Source organism: Saccopteryx bilineata, chromosome 3 (genome assembly GCF_036850765.1).
Source record: "Saccopteryx bilineata isolate mSacBil1 chromosome 3, mSacBil1_pri_phased_curated, whole genome shotgun sequence".
In the NCBI taxonomy this organism is placed as follows: domain Eukaryota; kingdom Metazoa; phylum Chordata; class Mammalia; order Chiroptera; family Emballonuridae; genus Saccopteryx; species Saccopteryx bilineata.
The window spans coordinates 285,405,342-285,421,770 of NC_089492.1; the positions used below are offsets into that span (position 1 = coordinate 285,405,342).

Genomic DNA, 16,429 nt, shown 5'->3' on the forward strand with positions numbered 1-16,429 from the left:
CCCCACCTGGGCTTATATTTTAAGTCCATTTGGAGTGGCAGGCATTTCGCAGGACTCCACTGAGCCTTGAATGCCAATGGCGGTATTTAGTCTACTGGAACAGGTGTGAAGCCCACTCCAAACCCTCTGGGGGCCCCAAGAAGAAAAGGAGACTCGGCTCTTCCAACTTTCTCCGCAGTGATGGAGTGACAGGCTGGTCTGAGGATCTTGTGCTGAGGGCTGCTCCGCAAGCTTTGCTTGTCCCCCTCGATTTACTCTGTGAGGTGGGTGTGTAACTCTAAGTCCTGTAGGTAAGAGTGCCAAGCTCCTAGGATGGACAGTTCCCTCCTGGCCTGTGAGTGTCCCCCTTTTCCTGTCTACTGTCCCAAGAAGGCTCCAACCTTGTCCCCTCTAACATATGATGAGTCCCTTCCTTCATGCCTTGACATCAGCCTGCGGTTTTTTGGCTCAGGAAGGCCTGACGGGGTCCATTCTCCAGAGGCAAGGGAACTTGTCCTCATTCCCTAAATCTCAGCACAGAAGCCACTTCCCCAGGTACCCCTCTGCCAGCCAGGCCACATGGCTTTGTGTCCTTTACCCCTCACATCTGTCCCTTGCAGGCTTCTGGTTTGTGGTTATATATTTGAGGGGTTCTTATATTATTTTTTTCTACCTTCACTCTAACTCCCTGAGGTCAGGGTCTGGGCCTGTTTTTTTAAACCCTGTGTCACTGAGGACTGGAACAGTGCCTGGCACATAGTAAGAGCTCAATAAATAGTTGTTAAATAAACAAATTAATGGACAACAGCTCAGTGGGCATCTCCTGCTTCTAGGCTGTGAACAATGATGAGAACAGGAGGATGGCCAATGGTGGTGGGCACTGGGGATGGCTTGATTTTAGAACCAAAATCTGGCCTGACCAGGCGGTGGCGCAGTAGATAGAGCATCGGACTGGGATGCAGAGGACCCAGGTTCGAGACCCCGAGGTCGCCGGCTTGAGCGCGGGCTCATCTGGTTTGAGCAAAAGCCCACCAGCTTGAACCCAAGATCGCTGGCTCGAGTAAGGGGTTACTGCTGAAGGCCTGTAGTCAAGGCATGTATGAGAAAGCAATCAATGAACAACTAAGGTGCAATGAAAAACTAATGATTGATGCTTCTCATCTCTCTCCGTTCCAGTCTGTCTGTCCCTGTCTATCCCTCTCTCTGACTCATTCTCTGTCTCTGTAAAAAAAAGAACCAAAATCTGCCCTGGCTGGTTGTCTCAGTGTAGAGCATCAGCCTAGCATGTGGATGTCCCAGGTTCGATTCCCGGTCAGGGCACACAGGAGAAGTGACCATCTGCTTCTCCTCACCTTCCCATCCCCCTTCTCTCTCCCTCTTTCTTCTCCTCCCACAGCCAGTGGCTCAATTGGTTGGTTCTTGATTCAAGCACATTGACCTGGGTGCTGAGGATGGCTTCATGGAGTCTCTACCTCAGGTGCTAAAAATAGCTTGGTTGCAAGCATGGCCCCAGATGGCTAGAACATCAACCCCAGGAAGGGGTTGCTGGGTGGATCCCGGTTGGGGCGCATGTGGGAATGTCTATCTCCCATCCTCTTACTTGAAAAAAAAATCATCATCAAATCCTGGCAACATAGCAGCATAAGGAGTCTGAGTTCTGGACATCATTTTGCACCTTGCCCCATTTTCCAGGGAATTAAATCAATGTTTGGTGGCTTAAGGTCACCCAGGCAGGGCTGGAGCTCAGACTCAGATGCTGGGCTCTCCCAGCTCTGAGTCTGGTGTTCCTCCTTCTCAGAGCAGCAGGCAGGGGAGTGACCACAGCCGAGGGGAGAACCCTGGCTGCTCAGCTGGCCTGCAGCTGGCTGCTTCTGCCCGTCAAACCTCGTGGCATGCTGGGAGGCTGCAGGAGAGAGGACACACACATGCAGAAGCCAGCAGCTCCAGGTGGCCAGCCTAGCTCTGTCACTCACAAGTTGTGTGACCTCAGACCAGTTACTTTATGTCTCTGAGCTGGTTTCCTTAGCAGCGAATTAGAACAAACCCCCTCCCTTCAGAGGAATGCTGTGAGGAGTCTGAGAATGCACAAACAGGGCGGGGGATGTGGTAGGCACTCCGAAAACCTTGGCACTCATTGACATCTCCTGGCCTCCAAGGGAAGGCCAGTGAGAAGCAGGCGCTCAGGGAAACAGCAGGTGACAGGGGTCCGTCTGCTGCTCCTCGGCCCCCTGAATGCCTGCACATCCCAGCAGCCCCCAGGCTAACTGCTGTGCCCCAGCTAATGAAGAGCATCTCATTAATGCTCAGCGAAAACTCATTAAGACCAGGAGCTGTGCAGCAGCAGCAAAGGAAGGTCAAGGTTCTCATCAAGGGAGTTAGGGCCTCTGGGACCCTGTGGTGTCAACATTCACAAACAGAATGAAGGGGGACTTATTTATTTATAGGCAAGTAGGGAGCCAGGTGTGTGGCCACAGTTCCCTGGATTTCCCAAATAGTCACCCCCATCCTCCCCCCAGCCTTCCCCGGGCCTCTGCCCCTGGGAGGAGAGAACTGCCTGCTGGGAGCTGGACAGAGCCATCACCACGCAGGGTCTCAGGGGCCAGGACAGGCCAGTTTGATGGAAGTCCTGAGGTTGAGAATGCCGTCTGCAGAGGGGGACCTGGCAGACGGGTGTCCGAGGCAGGAGCCCCAGGCCAGAAGCTGCCTGGTGGTGTGCCGCGTGCCCTTGCCTTCCCTTCGGGGGCCCCAGGGTGCTCACCTGTAGGGTGGGAACCCAGCTTGCAGGAGTTATGAGGGTCATGAGCGAGTTGTGCCCATTTGGGGCAGTCTGTGGGGGAGGTGACAGGGTCACCAGGGCGTGGCCTCCTCTGCCCTTGACCTGTGGGCCTACAACCCCACACATGACACTCTGGAAAGATAGAGGCCAAGGGGAAGGAAGAGAAGCTGTTTCTTCAAAGCAAGGGAATGGGCTGAGGGCTTCTTTACAAATGGGCATTATTGGGACTTGATGCAAGTGACATGCAAATAACTTGCCTCCACATTAAAACTAGATTAGGAAGGTCTCAGGACAAGGACTTGGAAATGGCAGTCCTTTACCTCAACAACTTCTGGAATGTCTTGTCCACCAGCCAGCCCCTCCCTTCCCCCACCCCTCCCACCTGGCCCCCTCCCTTAAGTTCCCTGTTCCTCCCAGTGGTCATTGGAAGAGGTGGAAAAGGAAGCTGGAAATCCCGTAGTCATGCCCCCCCACCATGTAGGGGCTGCCAGAACCCTGGGTGGGACCACCTGAACCCCTGATCCGCCCCTTAGGGCTGTGGGGCCAGAGCACAAGCTGTCCCCTCCAGCCACAGAGCTCTTCGTCGGGCCTCCGAGGGCTCAGGTTCATAACAGAGTTGATGAAAAAAGTGAAATATTTTACAAATTCAAGGGTTTCATTTCAAATCTTCTAAGAACAGGCCCTCCTGACTTAACCTCCAACATTCCTGTCATCGCCCTCAGTTATAATTCTCTGGGAGGCTGTGCGCCTGATTGGGGTCCGTCTGGCCACACCAACACGACCCACATGACCCAGGGAAGCCAATTTCTTGGAGCATGGTTTTCCCCATGTGTAAATGGGTATGACAGCACCTACTCCTTAAAGTTAACAAATGAGCTGAGCCACATTCAACCCTGTTATGGGTCGATATCTGTCCTCCCAAAAGATCTGCTCAACCCTGGTACCCGTGACTGTGAGCTTATTTGGAAACAGGGTCTTTGCAGATGACTGAGTTAAGATAAGGTCATTAGAGTGGGCCCTAATCCAATAAGACTGGTTTCCTTATGAGAGAGGAAGTGATGTGAACAGGACAGAGAAAAAGACGGGCACGTGACGGTGGAGACAGAGCTGCGTCTGCAAACCGCGGCACACCAAGGATGCTGGCTACCACCAGAAACCAGGAGACAGGTGTGGGCCATTTCCTTGGAACCTCCAGAAGGAACCAACCCTGCCAACGCCTGAACTTTGCACTTCTAGCCTCCAGAACTGTGAGAGAACATTTCTGTTGTTATAAGCCACGTGGTGGGTGGCACTTTGTTATGGCAGCCCTAGCAGACGAATGCAAACCCAGGTACAATAACTGCTCTGTGTTAACTTGTCCCGTTCATTGCTGGTGTGGTGAATGTCTCGCCCCAGACGGTGGATCTACAGGTCTGACATTCCCTCAGCAGATACTGAGCAGCTACTTGGGGCCAGGCATGCACTTGGCAGGGGACACGGTGGTGCACATATCTTGCATCATCACCCCCCTTCACAGTTACAGAGGACCTGGTGAGCTGGCCTAGAGACCACCCTTGATGGCATCTCTCCCATCCTCAGGGCTCACTCCCAGTTCAGTCTGTGCCCAGCTTCCTGAAGCCCAGTGGACAATGTCTGCCCCAAGGCAAAGGTCAGTGCCCAGCGTAATACCAGGCACACCAGTGGCATGTGAAAATGTCCCAACTGGGGAGCCAGGTGAGCCCCTTAAAGAAAGTGACATCTAGTGAACCCCAAAGGCCTGTGGCCTTGCCCTGGGCCAGCAGAGCACTCCACGGCCCTGGGCCACAGTGGGGCTAGCACCCTCTCCCACCTCCATCCCCCTCCTGCCCAGGTTCTGGCTGGGCAGCATGCAAACACTAAGTTATTCCAATTTTAAGAATATGACAGAGCCACGATGCTTAAAATTCTCGTGTTAACGGTGGCAGTCTGCAGTTTCAGTTCACTTAACAGAAACCATCTGCTGTGAGCAGGCAGCGGCCTGGCCCGCTTGCCTCCCAGGGGCTGTGCCCCTCCCCCAAGTTCCACCCCCTCAGTCAGGGGGGGGAGATGGCGGGTCCCTAAGAAAGGTTGTGCTGGGGCCCCAAAGCCCTCAGGGAGGGTCTCAGAAAAGCCCTCTGAGGCTGGGGTTAAGGGTAGGACATGCAGAACTCCAGGCTGGCCCCTCTGTCCTCTCTGGTCAGGACCAAAAGGCTTGGGGAAGACCACAGGACCAGCACTGGCCGCGGTAAAGCTGAAGGGGAGGGAGGGGAGGGCAGGGGAACAATGTCCCTGCCCTTGAACCCACTGTGCTTGCTCTTCCTGCAAAGTCCCCAAGGGAGGCACTGGGCTCAGGAAGTAGCTCTGGCTCTGCCACTGACCCAGCTACAGGTCAGTCCCTTAGCCTCCTGGTGCCTCAGTTTTCACACCTGTAGAATGGGGGCCCCTGTAACACCCACGTCAGAAAGTTGTTGTAAGCACTGAGGCAGTGAGAGGGAGACCCCCTGCACAAATAACCTGACCTCCGTGGTGACCGAGCATAGGAGGAGGGCTGGTTTTCTCAGCTGTCGGGAAAGGGGGGACCCAGTGCAGCTGCCAGCAACCTGGCAGGGTAGGGGTGGCAGCCGGTGTCGCCACCCAGCTCTGGCTGGGCATTGTGATGAAGGCAGTGTGAGCCACATGGCGGGTGTCCACTCCCACACGGGCGAGGGCCACCTTCAAGCCCAGGCCTGGAAACACAGCTAGTTGGAGCTGAGCTGGGAAACAAAGCGCCTCTGGGATCACTTCCCCACCCGCTGGACCAAGAGAGCAAGTCAGGACTCAGGGCCAGGGCTATAGGGAGGTCCCGTTGGGCAGAGGAATCTTGTAGCCACTCCGGAGGAGCAGGAAGCAGGCGCCCAGCCCCAGGGCCCCCGCCAGGAGCACGGCGCCCAGGGCCTTGAGGAAGGAAGTCCTGGTCCGGGTGAAGGAGCTGGGCGCCATGATGCCGAGCAGGGCCGTGCTGACCGTGAGCGTGTAGAGGATGGAGACGCCGGTGTTGAGTGCGACGATCTTGCCAAATTTGGCAAATGGGGCGATGATGCAGAAGAAGAGGGGCACCGTGGCGATGACCGTGGTGAGGGCACTGGAGACGATGGCCACACCCACGTGCCGCACCGCCTCCAGCGTCCGCCACTGGCGCTGCGAGTGGGCATCCTGGGTGCGGGTGAGAGCGGAAGCTGGGGCTGGGGGACCTGATGTGACGCAGAGATCCCCCCCTGCCTCGGGCTTGGGTTGGGGCTTGGACGCTGGGTAAACACACACCCGTGCCCCAAACCAGCCCTGTCCCTGGAATCCCCCAATTCTGCCTCCGTAAGTAGGATAATTACAGCACCTACTCCACAGGGTTGGGGCAAAGATGAGATGGGTCCCCTTATAGCAGCTCACAGCACAGAGTGGGGGCACATTAAATGTTGCTATGACAACCAGGATGCTGATGATCCGCATGGTAGGTCCTTATAAATGGGGGCCCTAGTTGGAACTCATTTCCTTCTTTTGGCAAAAAACAACTAAATGTATAAATTTAATTTACATACTTATGAATGTTTTCACGCCAACATTAGGAAAAAACCAAAAACTTTAGGAGATGCAGAGCTGCTTTTGGCATAGAGTCAAGGGTATGTTTTCACTAGACCACAGAGAGCGAGCTGGTGGCCGCAGGGTCATGAAGGAAGGGCCCGGCCCTGCTCCCCAGACTGCAGAATGAGACTCGGACTCAGGGAGCCAAGAAGCAGGAAAGACCTTTGGATGTCACCTGGTCCAACCCCTCATGCTCAGTTAGGGAAGCCGGGGGAGTGGACCCACCAGGGACCGGAGCGCTGCTTTGGGGCAGATGCCACAGGACTTAAATCCAGGAGATCAGCCCTGGAAATACAGCTTCTAGAATACAGCCTGGTTGGGGGTTGGGCGGGGGGTGTCTGGCTGTCCCTGGGTGTCTGTCAGCTGCATGAAGACAGGAAAGGATCCACGTGGAGGGGAAGGGCAGGCAGGGTGCTCACCTCAGCCTGGTAGGGGGGCAGGTTCTCTCCGGCCAGCAGGTAGCCCTCAACCAGATGGACGCAGTAGTCCACAGAGGAGCCAACCAGGATGGACAGGGAGATGGCTTCCACGGCGCCCATCTCCCAGCCACTCCAGTACATGATGGTCACCACGAGGCAGACGATGCCTGTAGGGGCAGGGGACAGCAGGGAGGCAGCTCAGCCCTGGTGCCACCACAGTCCTGGAGGGATCCTGGGTGAATTCACAGGGCCCCTGGGGAATGGGGTGAAGTCTAGAGTGGAGCCCCTGCCTCTGAGGGCAGGGGGGACAGGGCCAGAGAGAGCTGGGGGACCCAGGTGCAGCAACATGTCACTGGCTGAAGGCTATACCCAGTGAGATCTGGCTCGCCTTGGGGACTGAATTGTGGGGCAGAGTCCCATGAATGACTGTCACTGAGATGGCACCGAGGAGAGGGGCATTTTGCTAGGGGTTAGGGAGGGGCTGGCCAGGAAGCAATTACTGAGACGTGACAGTTCAGGGCTGGGAGAGCCTGTTGGTATGACCCCAACCCACATACCCAAGATACTCAGGAGCACAGGCAGCAGGAGCAGCACGTGGGTGGTGAACACGGCCACCGCGGCCACACAGATGAGCAGGGAGAGGGCCAGGCCATATAGGGCGCTCTGCACCCCTGTGAGGCGAGAGGGTGGGTCCTCAGCGGGGCTGCATGGGTGGAGCACCCACAATCCTCCCTCACCCCCATGGTTCAGAGGTCACTGGGGTTAAACCAATGGGCACAGTCACTTCTAGCTGTGTCACTCTGGGAAAGCCACTTGACCTCTCTGAGCCTCCATTTCTTCATCTATAAAATGGGGTAATAACAGTACCTACCCCATAGCCCTCATCTGGAGTTTAAAGAGGTAATGGGTCAGGCACTCAAATCAGGGCCTAGCACTGAGATGGGCTCAGAATGACCACCATAATGGTCATTGCTATTCCTTTTTAGATGGCCAGACGCCCCTGAGCAGGAGGGGACCCAAACTCTGGCTGACTGGTGTTCCCGACCACTGGCCATACCCATTTCTCCAGGATCTAGGCCAGGACTGAGAAGATGACAGGTGTGGTTCAGAGGCCACGGCATGCCCTCCCTGCCCTGGTCACCTGCCCATTCCCGCTGCCTCCATCCACCCCACTGGGGCCCTGGGCGTGAGGGGGGCAAGGGGCCGGGCTGCTGCTCGCCTATGATCTCCATAAAGATCTGCTTCCAGTGCTCGCAGGTCTGGAAGCCACGGCGCAGGGCTGAGCCCTCGGGGAATGTCTGCAGCTGCTGCTGCAGGAAGCTCTCCCAGCGCAGGTAGTCCGAGTAGGTCTGGAAGGAGGACTTGCCCTTGTACGTGGTCTGTGGGGGACATGAGCCAGTGAGATGGGCAGGTGGCTGTGGCCCAGTCACCCTTCCCAGGCCATGGCTGGTCTCTTCTGGGGCAGATGCAGCCAGTCCTTGACCACCTGTGAATGAAGTGTGTTATGTGTGGGAGTGAAGAGTGAGCCAATCCAAGATGACTGCCCCCCAGCTTCTGGGGACGCATGTGGTTCTTACATACAGCAGCAGCAGATTCCAATGCAACCAAAGTCCCTGCCCCTTTCCAACAAAGCCACTTCTGCTCGCAGAGCTCCCCTGCTCTTGCATCCTATCCTCTGTCTGCAAGCCAGCTCCCACTCATCCTTCAAGGCTCACTACCATTCCATCTCCTCCAGGAAGCCTTCCTTGATACCTCAAGATGGGCATCCTCTGGGCTCTCTGCATGAAACATATTGAAAGTAACCTATCACTTTTTTTTTTTTTTTTTTTTTTTTGCATTTTTCTGAAGCTGGAAACGAGACAGTCAGACAGACTCCCACATGTGGCCGACCGGGATCCACCCGGCACGCCCACCATGGGGCGACGCTCTGCCCACCAGAGGGCGATGCTCTGCCCATCCTGGGCGTCACCATGTTGCGACCAGAGCCACTCTAGCGCCTGGGGCAGAGGCCACAGAGCCATCCCCAGCGCTCGGGCTATCTTTGCTCCAATGGAGCCTTGGCTGCGGGAGGGGAAGAGAGAGAGAGGAAGAAGAGGGGGAGGGGTGGAGAAGCAGATGGGCGCTTCTCCTGTGTGCCCTGGCCGGGAATCGAACCCAGGACCTCCACACGCCAGGCCGACACTCTACCACTGAGTCAACCAGCCAGGGCCTTAATCTATCACTTTTTAAGTGGCCAAATTCAGGATCAGAGAATGGCCCGATGCCCCCAAGCAGGAGGGGACCTGAACTCTGGCCTGTGAATCACAGTTCTTGTTACTGCCCGTCAACTGGCCCATCTCTTGGCTGGACTGTGAGAACAGGAAGGCAGAGAGTGGGCTGTCTGGTTCACAGTGTCCAGTTCTGAGGAGCTAGCTGTTCAGGGGATGATAAAGACCCGGCACTCATCCCACTCTGGAACTTTCCCCTCTACTGTCTCACTGACCCAATTCTGCCCCCCACCCTGAACCAGCACAGACAAGTTATAGTGTGTCTGTGCACGCACGTGTATCCGAGGATTGGTAGGGGTCAGCTTGGAAGTGACATCCCGTTGTGCGGAGAAGCCTGAGCAGGGATCCTCTCCTCTCTGAAACTATCTGTGGCTTCAGCCTTAAAAAGGAAGGCTACAACGTGGATCAGCCTGGAGGACATTACGCTGAGCGGGATGAGCCAGACACATATGACCAATACTGAGTGATTCCACTTACATGAGGCACCTAGAGGAGGAGCGCAATCACAGGGACAGACAGGAGAGTGGTGGCTGCCAGGGGCGGGGGAGGGGAAGGAAGGGGGAGTTGCGTTGAATGTGGACAGTCTCAGTTTTGTAAGATGAAAGGTTAAGAGATAGATGGTGGTGATAGTTGTACAACAATGCGAATACACTCAATATTACTGAACGATATGCTTTGAAGTGGTCAAGATGGTTAATGTTGTGTATTTTACAATAAAAAAAACTTTGAATGGGTGTCGGCATTAGCCTGGGGCTCATCGGGGGCTGGGAGGGTCTCTGGGCCCTCCTCGCTGGTGGCCGCTGGTTTGGCAGCCTGTGCGTTAGTGGCACACGTGGGGGCCAGAGAACAAGCATCGGCTTCGTCTTGTCCCCTTGTCACCACCATTCCTATTCCCCAATGCCCTCATGTGATCTCCCTGTTCTTCTCAATGGCCGTCAGGGAAGGGGGATCTGTGACCCCATTCCTCAGAGGAGGAACTTGAGGCCAGCAGGCAGGAGTTACCTGCTCCAGGACACAGAGCATGCCGGGATCAGAGCGGGACTGGACCCCAGGTCTCAGCACGGAGGCAGCAGGGGCAGACTGGGGCAGCCTCGTGCGGTACAGTGCCAGGGCCGCGAGGCCCACAGGTGTCCAGGGCGGGGTGTGTGGGTGTCTGTGCACCTGTGTGTGTGCGCACGCACAGGGGTGCCTCCTTGGGCAGAGCCCAGGGAGCGCTGGGATGAGAGAGAAAGCAGTGAGGTATTATGGATGGCCAGTCCCCTGGCTTCTGGACCACCCCCCAACCGGGGGAGACCCCTCATGGTGGCAGAGGGGAGCATCCTGCTCTTTTACCAGCCCCTGCAGCTCAGAGGCTGCAAAAGGACACAGCCCGGGGCAGGTGGCAGGGAGGGTGCCGGGGGCTGGCTGGCAGCCTGCGTGGCAGAAAGGCAGAGCTCTGCAGTCAGATGGCTGGCACAGCACCCCATGCTGCTGCTCATGAACCAGGTGACCTTGGACAATCCATTTCACCTCTCTGGGCCTCACAGCTCCCTCTGAAGAGCAACCCCTCTGATCTGGGACAAGGGCCAGGGGCCAGGAATCAGAGGAGACACGCGCGAGGCTGCCAGGGGCTCACCGACTCAAAGGCCATGGAGATCCACTGCACGCGTCCCTCCTTGACACCCACGGCCCCGTGTGACAGCTGTCCCGGGAGCAGGTTGGGCTCGGGCAGCTCCTTACACTCGGGGTGCAACATCTGCAGGAAGGAGGAGATGCTGTAGCCTGCGGGGAGGAGGAGAGGGGGTGAGGGTTACCTGAGAGAGCACCCCTCCCTCCCACCGTGCACGTGCTCACCCATCTGCGTGTGTGTGGTGTGTGTGTGTGGGGGCACATGCCCTCCTTCTAACCTCCAGATTTAAAGTGTGTGTAACCATTGGCAATAGCATTGGGAACCTACAACACCCATCTGCCCTCAGGGTGGAGAACGACACATCTTATGACTTCTCTGGGGGATCCCTGGTCACTTAGGGGCCAGCCCCTGTTCCTGATTTTGGAAAAGCTACTCCTGCAGGTGTGTCCATACACACTGCACATGTCACCACACACGGGCACCTCTGGGCCAGTTCACATTCATGAGCCCACTCTCTCCTGGAAGGCACACAAATGCTAGCATTCTCCGAACGCAGCGTAGACACTCCCGCACAGACACATGTCAGTACGTACCCCTGGGCCCCTCCTTCCCCCTCCCGCTGAGGGCTGGCTCCCCCACACACCTGAGGGCAGGCACTGGGCCCCGCCTGGCTTCACCAGCTCTGAGTTCCCCGCGATGGCCTTGCAGAGGCGACACAGGTGCCCAATTTCTTTGAAGAGGTCAAAGCCGCTGTCATAGATGACGCTGCCCTTTCCCAAGGAGACACAAGGCAGCGCAGGCCGCTCAGTGAGTCGGGAACTTAGTCCTGGGTCCCTGCTACCATTGCGACCGGCAAGCTGGAGCCCCGTGCATGGTCACCTAGGGTGCCCACCCAAGCCCACCGCCAGTCGCACTGTTTGCTCCCGACTGCCCATGCCGCACAGGCCCCCTTCGCCTCGCCTCCTTCTCTCACCCAACGCTCTTCCCGGGCTTCCCGCTTTCCCCTCTCCCTCTGCAGGTCGAATCCTCCCTGTCCTCCCTGCCCTCCTCTGGACACCTGTGGCCTCTCGGTCTGGACTGCACAGGCTGCTCTCTTCTGCCTCCACCTGGCTCCCAAATCACTTTGTGTCTGATCCTGGGCTCCCAGCTAGACTGACTCCCAAGGCAGCCATACGATCTTGCCCACGCCTGGCCTGTCCTTGCGGCCATACGCCCAGCTCCCATCATGTGCGAGGCACACACCTCGTCACAGCCCCCTCAGTCAGCTCCTCGCCCTTCAAACGCCCCAGGGCCCAGCATGGAACACGCACGTCCGAGGGGAGGGAGACGCACAGGGCGGGAACGCAGCGGCTGGAAGGGCACGCGGTTTTACCCATGTGTACTGCCCTCATCTCCACCCCAGCCCCAAATGTGTTCAGATTCCTGGGTAATTCTGAGCACTCAACTCTGCTCAGTCCTCAAGAGAAATGAAACCCTGGGGCTGTGGTGGCCCTGCCCAGCCTCCTGAGGCACGTGGGCACTGGGGGGGGTGGCTCCCCGGCCGGCACGCCTGGTTCGTCGGGCCCTTCAGCATCTGCCCAGAATGGGCGCACATACCGGCTCTCTGATGACGTGGTTGTCCACCTGCTGTGTGCGGTTGATGCCAACGATGCCGAAGACCACGAAGACCATGGCCCCTGTGTCCACCAGTGGCCTCACTGCCGGCTTCCCGCAGCCTGTGTTCACGCAGGGGTTGAAGCCGAAAGTGGCCGAGAGGCGGGCCCTGGGCCCTGCAGGGAAAGTCATGGTTGTACCAGAGGTGGGGTCCAGCCCCCCAGTCCCACTGTGGTCTCCCCACGTGTACCTTTCTCACTGGGCACATAGAAGAAGCCTTTGGTGGGCCCGTCGGGGCTGGAGCTGAGCAGGCAGCCGGGAGGCGCCGTGCACACGCGCCCGTGGAAGGGTGGCTTGTGGGACTGCGCAAAGTACAACTTCCTGCAAAGGCAAGGGAGGTGGGCACTGAGGCTGGGGAGTCCCAGAGGACTTGGGGAGTGAGGCTAACATGGCCGTGTGCGGGGGCTGGAGGAGCACATGGGGTGGACGCGGGCTCGCCTAGCACAGGGATGTGGACGCCAGTTGGGGGCTGGGTTTGGAGGCTGGTTGTGGTCCAGACCTTGCCCAAGCCCACTGTATAGGCCAGCTCAAGGCTCTTGCCCCACCTGGTGTCTCCTTACCTGGGGCATGAAGGAGACCAGCAGTCCCAAACTTCCCTCTAGGGGGTGCAAGAGTTAACCGAGGGGCCCCAAAGCCAGCCCTGGGGGTCCCTCCGTGCTCAGAAGCTCCTCCACCTCCTCAGTTATGGAGACTCAAGCTTCTGTTTGGAAGGAAGGCTTCTATGGTCAGTTTGTTCACCACTGGTGAGCACAGCTACCTGATGTAGCTCAAGGTCCTTTCTAGACTGTTCTAAGCTCATGCAGGAAGCCTGACCCCAGTTGTCGCCACTGTGTATGTGCAGAGCACACCCAGCCCCGGGCTCAGGGGAGGGCAGGCAGGGGCCACTCCGCTCTCTGAGCCAAGGTGCACGGGGCTGGAAGGGCCCAGCAAGCCCGTCCTGGTCACTCCCTGCCTCCACGCCTCACCCCTCTGCCCCAAGCATAGTTCAGCCTTGTGTGGGGACTGGATGTCCGGAGGCCAGCTGTCAGTGGCCACGGCCCCAGGTGTCACCAGTGCAGGGCCCTGCACTGTTCAGCAGCCTGGCTCATTCTGTCAGAGCTCATGGCGTCATGTGTAACGATATTGCAGCTGACTTGTTAGCGGCTGTCTCCCCCTAGTCAGCCAGAGGGCAGGGTCACAGCTGTCGTGTTTATCACTGTGTCCCCAGCACCCGCACGGGGCCGCACGCAGGCGGTGCTCAGTGCTTGTAGAATGAATGAATGGAGGAAAGCGGAGGTTCTTGGCGGCTATGACCTTGATGGATGAACGCATGTGGAGCCCTGGCCCAGACCATGGGATGGAACCCAGCTGGCTCAAGACCCCTGAGGTGCAGAATGCAGTGAAGTATTTTGGGCACTTACTTCACGCCAGGCATAGGCAGGGCCTGAGAGTTCCACACAGTGGGTAAACATGACAGACAGTCCCCGCTGTCACCTTATAGTCTGAGGAGGGACATTATTTTCTGAATTAATTATATATATTGAGAGTGGTTAAGTGCCTTGGAGAGGAAATCAGAGTGTATTCATTCATTCATTTGGTCATTCATTCAGCAAATGTTTGTGGAGCACCTGCTACATGCCAGACACTGTGCTAGGCGCTGGGGACACTGCATGGACCGACAGTCACAGTGTCCACTGCCGACACACCCATGCTCCCGAGGGGAGACAGGCGACTAGCCAGCACGTCATAATTCCAGGTGGTGATGGGGCCAGAGAGAGAGCATGAAGTGATGTAGGGGAGGGACCGGGGCGGCTATTTTAAATGAGGGAGGGAGCCCTGCTCTGGGACAGCCTCTCCTAGGCGGGGACGTCTGGGCAGAGGCCTGAATCCTGAGAAGAAGTCCAGCACATGAGGAGCTGGGAAAGAACATTCTGGGCAGAGGGAACGGCAAAGGCAAAGGCCCTGGGAGGGGAGCTGCTGGCATGCTGAGGGACAGTGAGGTGGTCACTGTGACCCATCAAGAGGGAGAGAAGCAGATGGGGGAGCAGGTCGCCCGCCATCCGCTTTGCTCATGTTCCCCACTCCCCTGTCTTGGGCAGAAAAATATATGAACACATGTGTGGAAATTGACATAGGTTTCTTAAGGGCACCTGCTGGCATTGAGGGATAAAGAGGGATAGATAAAGGGGGGGGAGGGAGAGAAAGAAATAGAGAGAGAGAGAGGAGGAAAGAGGGAGAGAGGGAGAGAGGGAGAAAAAGAGAGAGGGAGGAAAGGAGGGAGGGGGCCCGGGTGGGTGGAAACAGGCTTATCGGCAAGGCTCTGTTACCGGGTGTGCTGCTGCTCCTTGGTGGCCACATAGAAGCTGAAGTCAAACTTCCAGCCCCGCTTGGTGTCGCAGGCCAAGGCTGTCACCATCCACTTGTGGGAGGGGCTCGCCGCCTGGAGCTGCCCTACTGTAGACATACAAGCGGTCAGCTTCTTGGTGAAGTTACCAAAAGGCGTTCTATACACCTAAGCAGTGGATTGACAGAGACAAGACATGTGACTCCGGGAGGCTGCCTTGGCCTGGGCCCAGCCTCAGGCTCTGTCCCCTCCCTCCTCTGCATGTCCCACCCAGCACCCAGGCCCCAGAGTGGAGGATAGAGCCCTGGGCACAGGTGCAGGCAGCCTGAGTTCGAGTTCAAAGATGGGGCAAATCTTTCCTTCCCTCTCTGAGCCTCAGTCTTACCTTCAAGTGAGCATTAATTCTTGCCGCCCTGAGTTGGGCTCTGGTGATACAGCAGTGGGCAAGGTGGATTGGTCCCTGCCCTCAAGGGCTGCCGCCAATTATGATAACTTTAGATTCTTTTAAGGGCCAGGAATTAAACAATCCTGGTGATAAGACACAGGATAAATGGGCAGGGGCAGAGAAGGGTAGACCAGGAAGGATGGCCAGAACAGGGCTCTGGGGGGAAGGAGAGCTTTCTAGGCAGCGGGAACAGCAATGCAAAGGCTCAGAGTCAGGAAGTGACATGGGCACCTCATCTTTCAAATGGACAAATGTGCTGCCACGTGTTAAGTGTCAGCGGGAAGGTATAGTATGTTAAAAAAACACAAATGACTCCTGTGATGGAAAACCTGGAGGCTGGGGTTGGCCTCTGGAGGCCCTTCTCTGGGCTGCTGCAGCAGTGGCCACGAACAACAACCTAACTAATGGCTACCACTTCCTGAGCACTCACTACATTCCAGATGTTATAGGACACACAGGCCTTACTCATGTACCTCCAACAACCCTGACTGGTTTTTTTTTTTTAATTTTTTTATTTTTCTGAAGTTGGAAACGGGGAGGCAGTCAGACAGACTCCCGCATGCGCCCGATCGGGATCCACCCGGCATGCCCACCAGGGGACGATGCTCTGCCCATCTGGGGTGTTGCTCTATTGCAACCAGGGCCATTCTAGCGCCTGAGGCAGAGGCCATGGAGCCATCCTCAGAGCCCGGGCCAACTTTGCTCCAATGGAGCCTTGGCTGCGGGAGGGGAAGAGAGAGACAGAGAGGAAGGAGAGGGGGAGGGGTGGAGAAGCAGATGGGCACTTCTCCTGTGTGCCCTGGCTGGGAATCGAACCCGGGACTCCTGCATGCCAGGCCGACACTCTACCACTGAGCCAATCGGCCAGGGCCCTGACTGGTTCTTTCCATATCCCCATTTCACAGATGAGGAAACTGAGGCTCAGAGAGACTAAGTCATCTGCCCAAAGACCCAAGAAGGATAAGTGGCAGAGCCAGGATTCGAAACTAGGACTGACTGACTCAGAAGCCCATGCTCTTATCACTTTACAGGTCCCTACCGCAGACCTGGCTAAGGGTCCTCATCTGCCTGCAGCAGCTCCCACCTCACAGACCCGGCCTCCCCCTCCCTACATGGCCAGTGCCCACCAGTGTGGCATCAAGGGCCCCCTCCCCTGGTAATGGTGGCTCATTTCACGACAGTCCAGGCTTACCTGGAAAGAGGGCACCTCCCCGTCCCCAGGGGACACGATCTGCCAAGGGGCAGGCAGGCTGGCATTGAGGGAGAACCTGTAGACAGCCAGGTGGCCTTTACTCTTCACCTTGGAGACATACACGGTGCCTGGGGCATCTGGGGGACAAACGAGG

The 16,429-nt window shown here is 57.1% G+C and overlaps 1 protein-coding gene across 1 annotated transcript in view; it reads right to left on the bottom strand.

Moving 5' to 3' along the window:
* Positions 1-4,666: 4,666 nt before the first annotated feature.
* DISP3 (dispatched RND transporter family member 3) overlaps positions 4,667-16,429 on the bottom strand; it is a 43,131-nt gene continuing 31,368 nt past the window's right edge. The window contains exons 12-21 of the mRNA XM_066270441.1: positions 16,276-16,412; positions 14,622-14,806; positions 12,506-12,636; positions 12,259-12,431; positions 11,306-11,432; positions 10,669-10,814; positions 8,006-8,165; positions 7,344-7,457; positions 6,787-6,953; positions 4,667-5,944 (exon numbers count right to left, since the gene is read on the bottom strand). Of these exons, the coding sequence (XP_066126538.1) occupies positions 5,582-5,944; positions 6,787-6,953; positions 7,344-7,457; positions 8,006-8,165; positions 10,669-10,814; positions 11,306-11,432; positions 12,259-12,431; positions 12,506-12,636; positions 14,622-14,806; positions 16,276-16,412 (1,703 nt within the window). The 3' untranslated portion in view covers positions 4,667-5,581. The remainder of the gene's footprint in view (positions 5,945-6,786; positions 6,954-7,343; positions 7,458-8,005; positions 8,166-10,668; positions 10,815-11,305; positions 11,433-12,258; positions 12,432-12,505; positions 12,637-14,621; positions 14,807-16,275; positions 16,413-16,429) is intronic.